This window comes from Siniperca chuatsi, linkage group LG10, assembly GCF_020085105.1.
Source record: "Siniperca chuatsi isolate FFG_IHB_CAS linkage group LG10, ASM2008510v1, whole genome shotgun sequence".
NCBI classification, from domain to species: Eukaryota; Metazoa; Chordata; class Actinopteri; order Centrarchiformes; family Sinipercidae; genus Siniperca; species Siniperca chuatsi.
In genome coordinates, this window is record NC_058051.1 from 14,533,069 (window position 1) to 14,552,645 (window position 19,577).

The 19,577-nt window shown below is 40.9% G+C and overlaps 1 protein-coding gene across 3 annotated transcripts; it reads right to left on the reverse strand.

Moving 5' to 3' along the window:
- Positions 1-5,332: 5,332 nt before the first annotated feature.
- Positions 5,333-19,521, reverse strand: klhl17 (kelch-like family member 17). 3 transcript variants are annotated; one of them, XM_044210558.1, is made up of 12 exons: positions 19,386-19,521; positions 16,726-16,990; positions 15,906-16,027; positions 15,547-15,768; positions 12,294-12,410; positions 11,912-12,143; positions 11,106-11,250; positions 10,689-10,856; positions 10,399-10,487; positions 10,184-10,257; positions 9,863-10,044; positions 5,333-7,851 (listed from the first exon to the last, which is right to left on the reverse strand). In XM_044210558.1, the coding sequence occupies exons 2-12, from the start codon at positions 16,937-16,939 to the stop codon at positions 7,623-7,625; spliced, it is 1,794 nt and encodes a 597-aa protein (XP_044066493.1). In that variant the 5' UTR covers positions 16,940-16,990; positions 19,386-19,521; the 3' UTR covers positions 5,333-7,622. The 3 variants fall into 3 exon arrangements, with proteins under 3 accessions (XP_044066493.1, XP_044066492.1, XP_044066494.1); XM_044210557.1 differs by lacking the exon at positions 19,386-19,521 and adding an exon at positions 18,654-19,353; XM_044210559.1 differs by lacking the exon at positions 19,386-19,521 and adding an exon at positions 18,654-19,349 and having other exon boundaries at positions 11,930-12,143.
- Between the last annotated feature and the right edge of the window lie 56 nt (positions 19,522-19,577).

Sequence of the window (19,577 nt, forward strand, 5' to 3'; positions counted from 1 at the left end):
AGCTATGCCTAGCAAGGTAGAAAAGTAAGAGCTAATTAAAATCATCAGGGGAAAATATTAACTGAATTTTGGTGAAGCAACAATTTTGTTGCAGCATGTATAAATGAGTACAATGCAATTGTCTTTACTGTCAATAAGATCTTTTTCTATAAATGTTTGCAAGCAAATTTAATGACTCGAAGAGTAAACTAAGGCAAAAATAGCAACTCTTCTGGTTGTAAAAAATTAAAACCCTTAATAGAGTTGCAAAGTCAGAGGAGCTATTTTGGGAGCCCCTGGTTCCAGAAATAAAAGTCCCATTCATTTTTCCCATAGACAATATTATGTGACTCACTGTTGGAGCACTTCTACAGCTTGGATGGACATGACACTCTCCCAGTTAAATCATTAGTACAAAAGCTCATTACAAAAGATTAAGGAAGATAAAAAAACTGTGTTAGAAAATATCTGTTGCTGGCCTTGGAAAAAATACTTCCAGAACAACTTCACAACTCTAGCTGAACATTAAAAAAGATCTTTTAAATATTTTTGGATAGTATCTGTGACTCCTTACTAAGAGGGACCCTCTGAATCACTATTGTGGTTATTGTTTGAGGGCCTTGATATTTTTTATTTATTTTTTTGCTTCAGTGGAAAGTAATTGATTATTTTGCTGAGTAGTCCAGCTGATTACATTGACAGTGACCTGTGTAATACAGTCAATGATGTAATCATTTATACTTACGTGAAAGCACCTTTCTATACTGGTTGTGGATCATCATGGAAAAGCAAAAAGATGAACTTGATAATACATGTAGCCAGCATGGTGACTCACCTCTCTGCCGCAGTATCCCTTAAATATGAGGAAACCAGCCACCTGGAAAAAACAAGGGATTTTTTTACTGTGAGGTCAATCCAGTTTCAGTTAGATGTTTCAGGTAAACTACATCATCCAGTCTTCACCAAGATTACAATCATCAGGTAGGATGCAACTCTTTCCAAAGAATATTACCATTCATTGCACGAAGAAGCTATTGTACATCAGGTACATAGCCAAGGGATGGTAGACATCTACAAATCTGCCCCAAAACTATAATAGAATATTAGGTACCTACCTTAAACTTTATGACATAAAATATTTTTTCACCCATGCTAGAGTGAATATTGGATGGGTTGCCCTGAATTTTGGTCCAGATATTCAAAGTCCCCAGAAGATGAATCTTATCTTGACTTCGGTCACTTGACAACACTTCATTTCAAGAAACCTCTAAAACTCATGACTGAATTTCAGTTACCCTTAACTGTACTTTGAGAGGTGCTAAACAGGAGATGCTAGCTATATGTTAGCATATTAACATGATTAACACAACTGTTTGCATGTTAAAATGATAACTTTCTTTTGTTGTCCACCCTGTCTTTTCCTAGCATGACATACATAAATGTCCATTTTTATTTTCACTCATGTAGCATGAACAAATTGAACACTAAGCATATTGTGTACTTGACTTCCCATGTTGAAAATACAACCTCAGTCAGTTTGAAGGCAGCATCTGATGTTCCACTCTTGCGCCTCTAGTGGTAAAGCAAATTTTCTCTCTCCATTTGTCAACCATCCAGAAATTTTGGTTCTGGTATGTAATGAGTGTTACGGTCTCATGGGGTCAATATGCTTCAAACCCCCTCCCCGTACACCTTTTCGATGTCAGAATTGGGTTGGCTGCGTCTGTTCCTGTAACTTTCTGAAACTAACAATCCAACAAGCTTGCCTTTGTCATGCAGCCTAGTGTGCGAGGGTGAGAAAGTGGATTGGAACTTCTCTTCAAAGCTCTCTTTTTTTCATTCTTCACACAACTACTTCCATCACTTGTTGTGTGTACAACCAAGTGCAACATCCTGAATACCTTTGAGGAGAGACCGTCTGAAAGTGTGTTTCACTATCCTAATTTTAATGGTTGTTGCATCCTGCACCTCTCTATGACAATAGGCTTTTTGGCCCAGCTTTCAAGTGAGGCTTTTCACACTTTTTGTTAGATGTGTTTGGACAATGTACATGGGATTGTACGAACAAGCTTGTTTCAACGGGACTCTAATTTGGCCATATGCTTTGGTCTTAATAGCAGAAAATGTGCCTGATGTTAGATAACTCACTTTGTGGGTAAGTTTACATTACTATAGTAGAGCTCACTGTTACAGTTTTGTGTCACATTGCTCAGTGGGAAGGGGAAATACCAAGTGCTTTGCCAAAAGCAACACTATATCTAGAAAGACAAACAGCCCACTCAATTTTTTCCACATCATTTCATATGGTTAGGCTCACAATTCCTGAATGAGCTGCTGCCTAACAATAGCCTGCATAGTTTCCCATTAAAAATAGTAACTATTTGGTATGTTTCAGTTTTTCAGTCTGTGCTCACCAAAATAATGTATCTTATTGAGCCCCTTTCTGCTTAAAGGTCCAGTGTGTAGTATTTAGTGGCATCTAGCGGTGAAATTGCAGTTTGCAACAATTTGAATACCGCTCACCACACCCTCCCATTCCAAGCGTATAGGAGAAACTACGGTGGCCGCGAAACTTGCGAAAAAATGCGTACAGCCCTATCCAGAGCCAGTGTTTGGTTTGTCTGTTCTGGGTTACTGTAGAAACATGGAGGTGCAACATGGTGACCTCCATGGAAGGGGACCCACTACCTATGTAGATAAAAAAAGGCTTATTCTAAAGTAATGAAAACACAACAATTCTTATTTTCAGATGATTATACACTAATTAAAACAGACAGATAAGTAGTATATTCAATTTCTGCCAATAGCTCCTCCTAATTGTTACACACTAGACTTTTAAATCAGACCATATGCAATTGTACCAATGTAAATTATACTTAATCTGGGTTTTCCTTTTAAACCACCGGTTTAATTTTATTAGATGTGTCACATCTGTTCAAAAGAAGACATCTAAATTTCATTTTCATAATGTGATTCCCTCCATGTGTGGTGGGTTGAACTTTGACTCTCCCCGAGAAGTCACTCACTTGTGTTTATCCAGACTCAGCGGGTGAGAGCAGCGGTGCTAAAGTCACACCTCAAGCCACTAAAACGGAGTCTGGATATGAGGCCCCCAACATCAGGTGTCCAACAGAGAATCTGACGTGCCAAAGTTCTCACAGAGGATGACCATAAAGGAATCTTGATTGGACCCCCGACCCTCCTTTGAAGGCAAGATCAGTCAAAGTCAGATTAACTATTTAAATTTTTAAATTCAGTAGATCACTTTTTTTGTCACATGCCACAAGTTTATATGATTGTTGTAAAATGACCAAACATACTATAAGTCTGCTTTTATTTAGAGTTAACAAATAAAGACATACACATCCTTTTTTTATCAGTTACTTTCACTTCTATGGAAAAGAAAGCAACAGGAAAATTTACAGGGATGTGTTGTGATGGCATGTTAGACAAAGTTCATTGAAACTGTTGACGTCTTAACTGTTGAAAAAAACCCAGGAAAAAACTATTGTGAGTAACTGCTGCAGTATCGGCCTGTAGCACCTGAAGCATTAAACACTGAACACACTTCTATGAGCTGTACAGTCATAAATAGTTTTGATGGGGTTGACAGATTTTCCATTTCAGGCCTGGTCTTGTCTTCGGTAGCAGGTCAAAAAGTGTATGGCCTCTCACAGTAGGTGTAGTGGGTCAGTTGACACTTCAGTCCTTCCAGAGAGGGTGACAGCATCTCCATGGCCTGATAAGGGCTGTGCAGAGGATGACACCAGGGGGAAGAGGCTCCAGTGGCAGGAAAGCTGGGAGGACGGAGAGAAGGAACTGACTGCCCCCTCAGATCAGTTGCAGCAGAGACATGCGAACATTCACAGTCCACGCACACTTGTGCATTAAAGTGATACTCCACCCAGAAACTTCTTCTGAAAAATCTTTTCAGTTTAAAAAACTCACCCCCTGTATGGCTTGATAAGTACGTACGGCCCAAACAGTCATAATTCTTACATCTAAATACACCACTTCCTTGTTGCACTATCAACCCTTCTGGAAGCTCCAAAGCTCTGCTGGAAGTTTCGCATTTAGCCATATTTTATGGATCCATTAAATGTTAATAAACTGAACATATGACAATGAAGAAGTGGATTATGCCTCGGGAATGTCTTGAGAATTTTGTGATGACATTGTGATTGTTTTTGTCTGTTGTAAACTCATCATTAGAATATGATTTGACACTGTTTTTCATGAAGACGGAAACAACACATTTTTATAGCCACCTTTTAACCTACAGGGGTAAGTGTTTGAATTGGGTGGAATATCACTTTAACATCAAGGTTGGGTAGCTTTCATTAAAAATTTACAGTTCTATGTTGTCTCATAAAAACTAATAAATAACATAATCCAGAGCATCACTCAAACCCGCTAGTATATTCTCATTACTTGTAGTCATTTTTACATTACTTTGCCATGATGGTATAACTGAGAAAAAGTAAAATGTTAAAATGTAGTTTGACATTTTGGGAAATACACTTATTTGCTTTCTTGCTGAGAGTTAGATGAGAAGATCGATACCACTCTCATGTCTGTCCATTAAGGATAAAAGATTACAACCAGCAGCCGGTTAGCTTTGCTTAACATTACTTGTTGAGCTTTAGAGGTGCTGGTGGGTGGATTTTGTTACCTTCAGACAGAGCCAGGCAAGCTGTTTCCCCTTATTTCCAGCTAATCGGCTTTTGGCTGTAGCGTCATATTTATCCTACAGACATGAGAGCGTCTTTATCTAACTCTTAGCAAGAAAACCCAAAATGCCAAACTGTTCCTTTAAAGTTCTGACAATTTGAGGTTTGTGTTATCCTCAGAATATACTGTTAAACCAGCTCTATGTGCAGTTGTAGCCTTTTTTTTCTCCCATTCAAAGCTGTTGGTCTTTTGCATTGTGTATATTTGGCCTGTGTTTGTATGTGTTTTGGGAGAGTGGGAGTTCATAGGTTTGAGTGTGTGCAGAGGCAGCCACAGGTGTGGATGCCATGTGACTGAGGTCAAGAAGGGTAAAGTGAGAGCGTTCAGCTGTCTGCTTAGCTCACTATGAAAGTGGAGTATGTTGGAAAGGTACCAAGCAACAGTGTATAGTGAGCCTAGCAACAAACACTGTTAGCAGCACAACCTTAAGTGTGTGTGTGTATTTGTTTGCCATGTGTTTTCCCTGGGCATTTAGCTCCTTCTCTTATCCAGAGTGACATATAGTGAGTACATTAAGATGCTTTTGCAGATGCAGGGATAAAACCTGCTGTGTTTAAGTTACAGGATTTGTTTTAGATTTTGTCCCACCCAGTGTGTAGGTGTGTTCAAACTTGTCAGGACACACATCTGAAAACATCTTTATTTCTTTTCTTTTTTTTTTTACAGTGTATTGCTCCATTTCGCAATAGTGCAAAATTCAATATTTTAAAGGTCCTCATAAATAACAAACATATCATAAATAAACAATTATCACCACATTGAACACACAAAAAAAGCTACACTCACATTGAAATTGCACAAATGGATTTAAGATAAGCAATCTTTCTATTTACAGTTCGATTGACAGAATGGAGGCCAACGTCTTATGTGGTTTTGTGGGCCTCTCTTGAAGTCTGTCCCTGACTCACATCAACTTTACAGGATAACATCTCAGTAAGACCATGGCAGCCCCTACTGGCTCCACTCGTAGTCAAGTAAGGTAGTTTTAGATAAACATAACTGGATAAACAAAATCCTTGAAAAAAAAAGGCAACTTCTCAGAAGTCTGGAATGGTACTGTAATACTGTGCTACACATGAACTGAACTGAACCTGGGTATTAACTGAGACAAAAAGTGATCTCAAAGTGATCCATTTATTTTAGACAACATAAGTTCAGTGGTGACATTCCCAAATCACCCACTGCACGTTCTATAGCCAGTATATTTGTGGTTAATTATACAGTTGTTTCTAGTTCTTAGTTGCAACAGAGTTGGGTCCATTTCAATGAGGTAATATAACAAGACACCACATTTGACAGAAGTGTGGAAGGGAATATGACAGCACCAAGTGTCAACAGAATTACTCATTAGTGTCAAGTGTTAGTATACTGTAGGTAAACTAGCACTTGCTGTTTTATTGTCATTTTAAACTGCCATGTGTCCAAGGATTATATCCACCTCCATGTACACTTAAAAATAATTGAGAAATAGGATTAAAGACAATGTAGAGTCCTTTCATTGACTAGTCAATGGGTTTGCAAGCAACTCAAGCCTTTTGCACAAATGTAGCGGACATAAGGTACATTTTCATGTAGGATTATGCTTGTGGCAGTGAAGAAACATTAAGAAATGCAAATGAAATGCTGCATATCAAAATGCAACAATCAGTCCTCTTAACCAGGAGACACTGCAAATGCACACAAACTGAACAACTACCTCTCTCACACTTAGACATTCTCTTTGTCATTTCCATTGATGATATGCACATCACACACCTAAATAAATATATTAAAAAACACTCTTAAATAAGCATACGTCTGATCCGTTTCCTTCTCTAAGCATCTTTAAAACAGAATATATTATAATTTATACCTTTTTATAAATACATATAGTTCAACATAATTATTCTCTGTTTTTATATATATATATATATATATATATATATAAAGGATTTAAACTCATTTACAGTTCTGTGGGCTTAACTTTTCTATGTTGTTGGTGTCCATGCTCTTGCGGGGTGGGTAGGGTTTATAACATTGCCTGTTACTGCCACCTAGTGTGGCAAAGCAGCACTACAACATTTTATCCTCCTGTTGGGAGTTAATGCCAATCTGTAAACATGCATGTTATAACCAGTCAAAAGCTACATTCCAAAAGTAAAATCATTCAGTTTCTCTTTTTTGTACATTATTGCAATAAATCCTGACATCAAAAGAAAAATCTTGCAGAAGACAACGACATCAAACCAAAAACATTTACATCACACATGAAGTAAGTGTCCACCACGTTTCACGATGAGTGTGTCAAACACTGGAGTGGAGTGGGGCTTGAGGAAAGATCGGTCAATGTTAACACATCTGCATTCGGGATACTCTTGAAGAGACTGGGAGCTGGTATCTGTATGATGGAGCTGTACAGTGGAGTTTCAGGCATCCAGACCAGATACAGTGCAGTCCAGAATTAATGGCAAACTTGGTGCAGCCAGATTGGTTTGACCATAAAATTGAAAAAAAAATTTAAATCATCTGTGGATCTTTCAGGAACCATCTGGCATCCCTTAACTATTCAGGAAAAATAAATAATTACGTGTGGAAAATGCCTTTTGAGATTACAGGGCAATGCACATTAACCTTTTTCAAAATTGCCTAGATTTTTTTAATTAAAGTTCATGACTTATGTTGTAAATTTTTTAAACCTTGGTAGGCCAATCTTTACCAAGAATGCCACTAATTCTCGAGGGTACTGTATATTAACTAAGCCAGGAGCCTTATCTACACCTTTCCCTCTTGCTATTCTCTCCCCTCCATCCTTTTACCTGTCCACTCCCGTCCTCTTCTTCCTCCCCGTCTCAAACCGAGCAGTTGCGTCTCTTCCCAGAGCCAGTCTGGGCTGTAGCAGCAGAGGCTAAGGTCAGCCAAGCGGTGACCCCGTGTCAAAGGCTGGTGGAGGAAACCGAGAGGGTGGGCGAGGAGGGCGGTGGGAAGTTCAGCAGCTCCAGCACAGCCACACCCACACTGCTGCGCCGTGTGAACATGCAGGAGGCCGCGACCCATTTGTTGCTGCGTGGGTTGTACTTCTCGATGGAGTTGAGACTGGAGCTGCCATCGTTACCTCCCACTGCATATAACCAGCCATCCATAGCCACCAGGTCATGGGTGCTCCTGGAAGGAGAAATAAATCGAACTCAATATCTAAATTCCACATGTATTGTATCTTATCTGGAATGAATAATAATCTCTATGCGTTCTGTTTAATCTAAAAAACTCTAGATGTATTACAGAGTGCCAATAGAAGCCAGCACCTATTAATTTACAGTGGATGTAGTGTGGGCATTGCATTACATTCAAAAAATGCAAGCCCACTGGCATGAACATTATCAATGATTGCGTTGAAAAACTGAAAGATGACAAAAGAGATTGTGAGATGTAAGTGGCTTATGGATGGGACAATAACTGATATATTTTAATTTTAAAAAATACAGAAGCTTCATTATTATCACAGTAACTTATAACGAACACAACGGTAAGTTCCTCCTGTGCTACACAGTTTTTATCATGATATATTGAGATTATTTTGGCCAAGACAGTAATTCTACAATACTATAGATGGTCAATACAGTGTGACGTTTTGGACTGTGTAAATGGAGCCTTTCAGCAACTGGATAAGAAAAAAAAAAAATCGGTCAGAGCCACACAGCTGATTAACGCATGGGTTATTCATGGGGCTGCACAATCAACTGTTGTCAGGTTTCCCTGCTCCTACAGTATGCTGACTCACACAACCAGACTGTGTGTCTGAGTGTGTGTGTGTGTGTGTGTGTCTAGGGGCCTGGGAAACATGTGAATCTGCTGGTACGTCCTCAAATCCAAGACTGCTACAATCTGTAAATCTTCCTCCCTGATGCCGATCTTGTATCAATGCAATGCTCCGAGTGTGTGCATGCACGACTGCTTTGACGATCACCCGCAAGACAAGTTTCATCTTCTATGAAATAAGAAAGACCTGACTGTTGTAGAAAATAGGTCATTTGATGTTTATGCTGTAAGGTTTAGGCAGTAAGGAAGACATCCAAATACCCCAAATCCCATGCCTTGAAGAGTAAAGATTTTCCACAGAGTAAAATAATTGCAACAGGGGTCCCCATTTGACAAGCTCTATACAGACAGCACTACAGTTTTGTTCTTTAGCTTTTCAAAAGGAGATTTTATCTTCTACTTAGGTTGAGGCAAAACTGGGGTTTGGTCTGTGGGTTTCTCAAATATAGAGCAGCGGAGGTCTTCCCCCCTCCCTTACCAAGGTGTCACATGTTTGCTATGAAGAACAAAAAGAAGACTAAAAGCTGTACAGGCCTTAACAAAAAATGTAAAATGCATTGGAGGGATTTCATTACTGTGAATTGAAACTGTGCAGCTGGAATAGTAGAACTGGGTCATCCTCATTTGGCTAAGGTGTGTCTCATTTAATTAATCATTGGGATCCATCCCAGGTCTTTTGTCATATATCATCTCCTCTCCTATCTTTTCTCGCTCTCTTTTTCTGTACTCAACTGTACAGTATCACAAAAACAAAACAAAAACTAGTTAGAGAAACTGGTCTAAAAGTTGTGTAAAAATCTGTTCTGTTTTGTGCTGTAAAGCAATATATTCCCTTCAAAATATGACCAGTAGACACACTGCAAAATTCTGTGTAGATTGTAATAGAGGTTGTGAGTCTTGTCTTGAAATGAGTAATGTAACAGTGTAACTGTGACATCTGTGACATGAAGTGTCTTTCACATGTGGGACTGAAATCGGGCCTGCTCATTTTCTTAAGTATTTAAACTTCGTAACGGCATCTCTACCTTTGTGATATAATAGGAAAGAACACATTTCGCTGCATGGCGCTTCCTTACTTGCTCTGGTGGCTCTCGTCTTTGAAATCTGACATGGGGGTCTTCCATGTCAAACATCTGTCTCTGCAGATCTTGTGTTTGCTATGCAGTTTTACTCTTTCATGTTTAAAGTGAGTCGTGACAGTTACAAATTTTGTATTCGCCACATTGTTCACAGTTGGTAGAGCTGATTTCACTTCTTTCCTTATACTATAACTGTTTTAAAAGACATACTACTTTTTCACTGGACCTGGACTTGACCATTCTGTTTGTACTAATATGAATTCTAAGTGCAGACTAACCTGCGTATGTTCATGGGGGCCACTCCCTCCCAGGTGTTGGTCTTGGGGTTGAACCGCTCCACAGAGTTCAGGCAACTGGTGCCGTCATTTCCTCCTGCGACATACAGCATGCCGTCCAGCACGGCCACCCCAGCACTGCTGCGCCGACTCAGCATGTTGGCAATGGCTGTCCATGTGTTGCCCTGTTCATTAAATCAAGAGACTGAGCATTGGTCACATGTTCATAGATTCATCCATAGTGTATGATTTTGTCTCCACATTCTGTCGATCTTGGCAACAGAAAAATTACTTTGATGATATATTTAACAGCAAACAATTTACCTGGGGGTCATATTTCTCCACTGTTGCGAGATGTGAGGAGCTGTCATAACCTCCCACTGCATACAAGCTGCCATCTGGAGGGGAGTAAACACTCTGAATGTAAATATTAGCAGTCGAATACCAAGTTGGCAACTCCCTCTTGATTGTAGACAGTGAAACATAAACATACAGTAGAACAGTATGTTCATAATATTATGTTTGTGGAAAGTTCCTACCCAGAGTTGCTACTCGGACATATCTCCTACGAGTGCTCATGGCAGCAATCGAGGTCCATGTACTGGTCAAAGGGTCGTAACGCTCTGCACTGAAAGAGGAGAAAAACGCTTACTTGTATTCAATATAATGACACTGCAAGGCTGCCCTATTTAGATAAATTGTCTTTAAGACCTGGCCTAGAAAACAGTATCAACACAACCAAAAAAGTTGCAACAAGAAAGAACTATGTAGAAAATGTAGCTTATCTAGATGTTCAGCATTCATCACCAAAATGTCAGTCTGTGTGTACCTATTGAGGCAGGAAGCTCCATCATAACCTCCAGCAGCATACAGTAGGCCATGCAGGACTGCTACACCCAAACAGCTCCGTCGTGTTCCCATGGAAACCTCAGGTTGCCAGGAGTTCGTGATGGGGTCGTAGGACTCCACAGTTGCGAGGTCTGAGGTGCCATCATACCTGAGGAGATGTGGATAAATAATGATGATTTTGATGATTTAATGCAACATATGGCCACTTCAATGAATGGCAACTGCAAAACAGTCAAGTTAAACATGTAATTCATCCACATGTTTCGCCTGCCAAAGCTTCCTCTTTATAAATGTCAGGTTTAGTTCACATCGCACAATATAATGTTTGAGTAAGAGATGAGATGGTGGGTTAACTAGTTTTAGGTCAAAGGTCAACACTATGGTTCTCATCACTCACCCTCCAACAGCATAAAGTCTATTCCCAATGGCTGCCACGCCCACCCGTGCCCGCCGAGTGGACATGGACGCCACCATATGCCAGCGATCTGTCCTGGTGTCATACGCCTCGCAGTCTCCATGGATGGCAAACAGGCTGCCACCACCTGCAGACACAACCACACAAACACAATATGGTGAAAAAAATGCTTTGATGTCAAGCAGTAATGTAAATATAAAAATATTAAATAGGACCAGAGTGATTTTGGCCAATGTATGCCATAATTTCAGAGGATTTTTTTCCAAGTTGCTAGGTTTCGGAATGATTTTGGACCCTGGTTCTCTCCTGGACTGTGCAGGATCAAGTTGCAGTCTTTATTGCGGTAAAGGAATGGCTTTTTTAAATATATTTTGGAGATTTATATCTTGATATACTGTATCAACAAGTATGTTGTAACTGCAAAAGTTGTTAGGCTTAAGAACAAACTGACCTGTAATTGTATTTATATGGTTTAGTTTTAGAATTTTTAAGCTATGCAAGGCTACAGCAACAAAACATTGTTAATTAAATTACATACCACAACATTTTGACATATATAATCTGGATAAAATGGGCATTCAATGTTTACTGCAATCCATTAAGAGCTAGGAAACATTTAAGCTATTATATGACAATACTATAAAAATTCCATACACCATCTAGTCTCATAGAATTATATCAGTATTTTTATCTCCCAGCTGTAAGAATGCTGATGTTTGCACACTTTATGAGTGACGTCAGAAGCTAAAGTTAATTGATGTGTGGCCTAAGTGTACCCTAGTGGGTACCTTCAGGGGCACACTGACCAACGGCGAAGAGCACAGGGCTGGCGCCCTCACAGCGTCGTGGGCGCGTACGGCTGTTGCTGAGGACTCCCCTCTGCTCAGGCATCAGGTGGTATTTGAGAGCCTCGATCAGCAGGTCCTTGCACTCCGAGTGGTGACGCACCAGTAACTCTGTATCCACGTTGCTCATCAAAAAGTCTCGCCTCAGCAGTGGCAGCCGGACACACTTCATCAGCTAATGGGGGCAGAGAGATGGTGGGTGGTGAGTTAGGGTCAGGAGAAGGGGAATGGAAGAAATGTGATGGAGGTGTTTAACAGAGTATGGTCAAACTAAAAAACACTGTGTGCTGAGAAATCCTTTCAGGTGAGATGAGACAAGCCTTACCCAAGGAACATGTTGCCTGCGTCCATCTATGTCATGTTTCACCCAGCTCAACACAGCCCGGTACACTTCCTCTTCAGATGGCACATTTAGATTGTCACTGGAGATTAAATCCAGGACCTGGATGGAGAAGACATTTTATATAATCATTCAAGAGCAACTTTCTTAGATTTAAACTCAGTGTCTTTAATTCAGCTGTGACCATCAAAAAAAGCACTTGCAGAAGCAATTGCTTTTGAAAGAAGAAACTGACAGTGAAAGCTTCCTGACCAAACATATCAACACAGGAAGTAAATTGCGTAGGCCACAGACAGCGTTAGTTCCTGCATGTTGTACCTGACTTTGTCTGCTGAACTGTTGACTCTTTTCCTTCCTCCTCTCTTCTCTCTCCCTTGATTTGCTATACTTTGTCCAGACTGATATTTGAAAGGGATGGGCAGTGATCTGTTTTGTCTGGGTCGTTTCAAAATGACACTCATCAGATAGTATCAATCAATTCAAAATAAGGCCCAATTTTAACTTTGACCATTCACACATAAATGCTTGTGTGTTCTATTAAGGTCTCTATGTGTGTAGTGGTGCTGTGATATATTTAAGTTACCACTACGTGTACGTGTGTGTGTCTGTGGAACAACGAGTGCTGCAGTCTGAATGGCTGGCTGGCACTGTTCCCAGATCAACCCAAAGCTGGCAGGGCGGGGCGAGGCCAAAGCAGCCAGCTGCTGCTGCTGTCTTGCCTGGCCAGATCAGGGCAACAGTTAGCAGCCTCCCGGAAACAGCCTCCACTAATCCACAGTCACAGAGAAATACTGCCACTGCTGCTGCCACTGCCCCACCCTGCAGTCTCCCTTACCTCTGCATGTACATACTGCATCACATTAACTCAAAACAAAGTTTGTGTGCGTGTGCGGAGGACATGTAAAAGAAAATTGGGTTTACAAGTGTATTAACTGTCCTTGTAGTATGACAGTGGGAATGAGGGATGTATGAATGAAAATGGGTTTCTGCTGTGTCAAGATGCTTAAGATGTCTTTATACACCACACACACTAATTAGGATGCACCCAGCCTTTGTTGTCTTTATAACGTCATGCATGTGATGCTACATCAGTGAAGCATCACCGAAGCAGACTGGTCACAACCCTGCCACGCCTTGCCACTTCCTTCACAGAACATGGAAAGAAATATGGAGCATATTTCACAGTTATGTGAGCTCAGAGTCCTTTAGAGCAGCGAGTACATAAATCCAGATGCAGATTTATGACAGACAGAACAGCTGCAGACAGATTGGGGCAGTGAGCCAAAGGAAATAGAGAGACAGAAGAACAGAAACAAAGGAAAGAAAATATTTTAAATCTGCCTTTGTGCAGCTTAACTTTCACTGTTTTAATGAACTGTGCCGACACACTCCTATTGCAAATTCAGATCTCAGGGCTTTGAAGGCCACAGACGGAGAGAGTGAAGCTTAGCGTTTTACTCTCATGGAGAACAATCTCATTAGTGCAGTGGGGATTGTTCCTTAGAGAGGCAAGAAGATAATGGGAAAATGATGCTGGCAGCTGTTTGTTACTTCTTTTCACTGCCACTTTAATTCATTGTCACCTGGCAAGGCTCAACAGGCATATCTTTGAAATAGATGCTATTTCATGTGAGAGGTGATGCAGTTCTCTCCTTTATTGAGAAACCAACATAAACCCCTCCTACACCTGATTGGAGGAACGTATCACCTGCTGATAGGGTGAGGCTAATTTATAAAATAAAAAAGAAGCATAAAAAACATAACAAACAACAAAAAATTAAAAATGAAAAAGGTTAAAACATTACCAAACAATTTAGTTTGTAAACTGTGCATTTTAATGTCGTTTTCATGGGCAATTCAAGTAATGTTTGACCATTCAGGAATATTCACATAACTGAAGAGTTATAGGTATAGGCGAAAAATTAGCACAAAAGTGTTTTGATGCTCATACTTTAAATCATAGGCCTGTTTAACTCCTGTAATAACAAACATGACTCCCTTAACATCAGACTTGTAAAAACAATTTTGGAGTGACAGCAGGTCCCAATCCTGTGTGTTAATTTTGGGTGGTGGGACCTCCCTTGTGTTTAAATTCGGATCAGTGCCTCCATTGTTTCTTTGACTTTTATTTAACCAAGGTAGTCTCTTTGAGAACAATGCCCTCCCAACACACATTCACACCTAAAAGGCGTACCAGTACAACCACAGTCAGATCTGTGGTCAATGAGCAGCTCCACTGGAGCAGTTGGTGCCGTGTGCCTTGCTCAAGCGCACTTCAGCAGTTGATCCCACTAGTCTGGGAATCAAATTAGCAAAAACCTTGGCTGAATATGGTAACAGTAAAATGTTGGAACCAAAAAAGAAACCCTTGTTAATACCTCAGAGTAAGCAATGCTGTTAGCTCTATAAACAGTAAAGCAGCTGTGAAAATGTCACTAGCTTTGCCTAATTACCACTTCCAGGATAGGAAACAGCGTTGCCACTGCTGTGCAAAGCTGAAAAAGTAGTCCATGGCAACACGTTGGGATGATGAAACCACAAGAGACAGTGACTGATGCAGCTAACTGTGGAAGAAGAGAGGTCTTCGTAATGAATATTAAAAACACAATGGCATGCTTGTGGCCACATTCCCTTGAGGAGCCTCTGTGGCGACAAAACATGACTGGTTTGGATACAGGCAGCTGTGCTCATATTAGTGAGGAAAAGGTGATAAACAATATGCAGGAACTAAATTAAGTGCTTCTTAGTATTACTGTATGTTCATCTTTGTGTTTTCTTTGGCATTTTTCTAAGGAATTAGATGAATTGCTCAAGTAGAGCTGCTGAAGTGTAGTAAGCAGCAAGTTGTTAAACCAAAAGTCAATCATTTTCTCTCATGAATTCAAAACGTATGACATTTTAAAGTAATATGACTCCCATCAGTGGTCACAAAGTAAACAGACTAGGTAATGATCAGGAAATGTCTACTGGTCAGTGGCTTTTACTTTGAAAAAAGCATTCTACTTTTACACCCAAGTTCCCAATGGTGTCTGACTTTAACAATGCTGCTAAATCTCATGATAAGCACATTACTAGTATGACTCTCAAACAGGGCAAGTAATTTCCAGTAGACAGATTTACCAACAATTGTTTATTTCCCACCATGAATATGTCACCATTAAAACTGCTTTCTTTAAAAGCACCAAGCACCTGCACCAGCAGAAGACACAGCAGGAGACAGAAAAGGCATCTTTCCTACCTGTTTCAGTGGCAGCAGCATGAACTCCTCTGTCTTGGACACCTCGACAAAGTGCTGCAGGACATACTTGTGTGCTGACTTGAGCAGGTCGCTGCAGGAGTGCGTGTCTGCAAAGCCTCGGATGCCCAGGCAGTTGGAGGGGTCCAGCTGGCTGAGGAGGAACTTACAGCAGGCGTCCCGCACCCCGTTGAGCTGCAGCAGGCTGGCTGCTGGGAGCAAAGTCTAGGAAGAGTGCGATTTCAGGTGGAAATACACTATGAGTCTGTTGTATCGACTTGTGCTCTTTGAAACGTGATGAATAGGGATCAAATAAAAAGTTTTGACCATCTTGTCTATACATCTGAAATCTTCTACCCTACCTGGACGTTGCCTTCCCCAACCACAATCTCTGCTGTGTAGGCGTACTGGACCAGCTGCTCCAAAGCCTGAGGGTCGATGTCATGTAGGGTCACATGGGTCTGCCGACTCTCCGACATCTCATCTGCATGGCCGCACAGAATGAGAGCGGTTATATTTTTCCCACAAGTTATAAAGTAAGTAGTAAAACTCTGACTGATATAATTGCCTCCCTGTTCAATCATGCTGACACATGGCAGCTCCGATTGTATACAGCGCCGCTGCCAAATGTCAGCACAGCTCATTTATTGCTGTCCATTTAATCAGTTGTTGTGTGTGGAGGTTTTTAAAATTAAAAAGTTGGTGGAAATTGCACAACACAATATTTGCAGGAGAACTCTGATTTTGCTGTTTGGATGATCAAGAAAGATCAGCAGATTCTGTTAACATGGGCTAATTAAGGGTCAGACGCCTAGCAGCTGAGTCTCAAAGCCAGACAACTGACTGGATACACATTGTACCCTCTCAAAGGTCAAGTGTTGGAAGGAAATCTGAGACTCGCAGACCTCATCTGACCACCTGTACCCTAGACAGGAAGAGGGGGAAGGAAGCGATGACGCTGAAAGGATGAGGTGGTGTTCACTGCACACACGAGTTGTTGTTTCATCAAACTGAGTAACAGAGCAAAATGACACGCAGTTTTATGTCAGACCTTAAAATGTCTCGGGCATGCAACATGCTGGGCTTCATGGACCTCAGGGATAAAAGCACAAAGTGAAGTGAAAACAGCCGGCGTGTATAGGAATAAAATCAGACAAGTTAGACAAAGTGGACTGAACTTACTGGTAAACATAGCGTGGAAGTATGGACTGCAGGATGCCAGCACCACTTTGTGCGCCTTGATTTCTTTGTTGGAGACATGGAGCACAATGTCACACAGCAGGCTACGCTGTCGCATCCTGTTCATGGACACGAAGGAGTCGTGGTAGTGGCGCTTTGAGTTGTGCGAGATGCTGTGGCCATCACGGTTGAGCAGCTGCATGCCTCCCTCCATCATGGTGCCTGATGTGGCGGTCGCGGGCTCTTGCCTGGGCCGCACTCTGGGCAACTGAAACATGCAGAAAACCATTTTCTTGTCAGTTAATACCAATGTCATTAACTTAAACATAACATAAAATGTCTTTTATCATCAGAAAACATTTCCTGCAAGGACTTTTTATTTGCAAGGATGCAGGTGTTATGACAGGTGTCCCGAGCAATCATTGTACCTATTGTTACTGTTATAGTACCCATCAGCTATGACAGGAAGCCTACCAACATGACAGAAATCTCAGTACAATTAAGTGTAGTAGGTTGGCTGGCCTGGTTATTTGACATTCAGTGTCAAGACTGATTAAATTGCATTATGACAACAGAGAGAAGATGGACATTATTCCATAAACTGAAATAAAATCAATGCAGGCTTCTCTTCTATAGGACTGTCTTGGTTTATCTAATTGCAGTAACTCCTGACTAGCGAGTTAAATTGCACCAGAATTATCTGTGAAACCCCCCACCTCAACCCAGCTGCAGCCTCGGGTAGGCAGAGTGGGAGGAGAGAAGGATGTAGCCAGAGTTTATACTCTCATCCGCCCTGCACTCGGATGGAGAACACACTTCAGAGCGTTGCATAACCATCATCACGTTGCATCTTAGAAGTTGTTGTCTTGTGAATATTTAGGATGCACTAAGGCAAACAGCTGGATGAGTCAAACCAGACTAGAACTAAATTAGAAACATCACAGGCCTAAAACAGACTTCAGGAAGAAAATAGTTTCACTCAAATATACTTAATTTGATGCTGTGGTACCTTACAAGGATAGAGAAATAAGCATGAGCTGAAGCTAACTGTTTTTTAAAAGTGTGAAGCAAGTTACTTTGAACTCCTTCTACATAGATATGTTGTTTAAAATGTTTCATTTTAAATTCATGTTTGTAAATATAAAAGGAGGTTTTTGTGACAGTAAAGGCTCAGGCTAATTAGAACAAATAGGCAGCCACCACAGCCTCATCAGGGAAGAATATTGATCAGTTTGAAGTCCAAGAAATGCAACCCTCAAGGCTGAAACACAACAACATATTATATCGAAGTTGAGTTTCACATGTCTCTCCAGTCAAATAGACATTCACTGAGTATCAATGGATCATAATTATGTTGTCATCTGTCCAGAGGCACTCTTTCAACTGATTACTCTGCACTATCCCACTAAGGACCATCTCAAATGTCATCACAGCTGCCTGGCGACAGCTTTGGGTCCCATTTTCCAAAACACAATAGACCACAAAACACACCAACCATGTTCCTCTATAAGGGAACAATCTGCTCTCATGCCCAAGGGAATAACATGAGACAATGCTGCAAATTGAGACATGGCTACACAGGAGGTTGTGGCAGAAGTGAAAACACAACTGTCACAGTTAAAACTAACAGAGTAAAGCACTTGTCCTTTTTATCCCAGGCTTGTCTCTTAAAATCTTCTCTTGCCTCTCTGGCTCAAAACCTTGGCTTGCATCCACTCAAAGGCTCTGTGGCTCCTTGACAAACATGCACAATCTTGCTGGATACTCAAATGTTTCCACTGAAATCTCTTTTGGACAGAAGGATGTTTCTATTCATATATCAGCCTCCTTATGTGATCTGAAGAAAACCCAACCCCCACTCCATCTATTTTGAATAACAGCAGCTATCAGCTGCAGCAGCAACAGAAAGAATGAATGTGTCATTTCTTTACCGGTGGTTGTGTTGTGGCTATCCTTGCACACAGTGTCTTCCTCGATGTGAAGGGATATAAATCAGCAGCTGTCGCGGTCAGGTTGGTTTAAAATTGGTACCAGTGTCTGGTTATCTGTCCATATTCTGACTCAAGCATACGAAATATAGGTGAAAGCTTCTGTTTTGTGCTGTATGCGGTTGACGTCAATGCAAAAAAACTGCATGAAAGCTGACATCGGTTTGTTAAGGTGGAGCTGGAACTGCCGGAGGTGAAAGTAGCAACGCTTCTCATGCTGTTGAAACATGATGCCGAGGAAGAGACACATGCGAAACACACGGAAAGCTATTTCTTAAGCGCGTATGTCAAACGTTTACAATGGATGTTCGTTTTGTTATTTGACATGACACAAACTACCTTAAGCGCCTCCTTTTGTCTGATCAGAGTCCGGAAGTGCGTTCGATAAATTCATCTAAGCTAGCCCGAAAGGCGGGGTTTTACTTAGAAGCGCCTTAATTGGTCAGAACCTGAACCATCCCCCGCATCGGTTAGCCAGAACAAAAAAAAATCAAGCTCATCAACTCAATAATGCACTTGTGCAGATATTCTTTTGGTGGGAACTATACATTTATCACGCTACTATTAAATAAAAGTACAAGTTATGGCTGTTTAAGTCACAGTGCATTGTCTATGTATGGGCTAACCAGATTAGCTAACGTTAACTGGCTGCAGAAGAATTAAGTAGTTACTCACCACTAGCCGTCGTCGGTGTCGCTATGACAGCAATGATTTCTTCCTGTTTGTAAACTTGCCCAGCTTTGTGGCTGTGTAACGCAACGGACTAAACCTAATACTAATTTGTCCTCTGTGGATCTTCAGCTGCCTGTGTCTCGTGACTGCAGCTGATCATTTAATTAAGCCTCACGTGTAGCATCAAAACACTGC

What these genes read in the sequence shown, in the direction of transcription:
- klhl17 (XM_044210558.1), bottom strand. Translation starts at nt 16,939, where the DNA reads ATGATGGAGGGAGGCATGCAGCTGCTCAACCGTGATGGCCACAGCATC. An exon ending in TTGGGGAAGGCAACGTCCAG is followed by an intron (nt 15,769 to 15,905) that starts GTAGGGTAGAAG and finishes CACTCTTCCTAG; the next exon opens with ACTTTGCTCCCAGCAGCCAG. An exon ending in TGGTCAGTGTGCCCCTGAAG is followed by an intron (nt 11,251 to 11,911) that starts GTACCCACTAGG and finishes TTGTGTCTGCAG; the next exon opens with GTGGTGGCAGCCTGTTTGCC.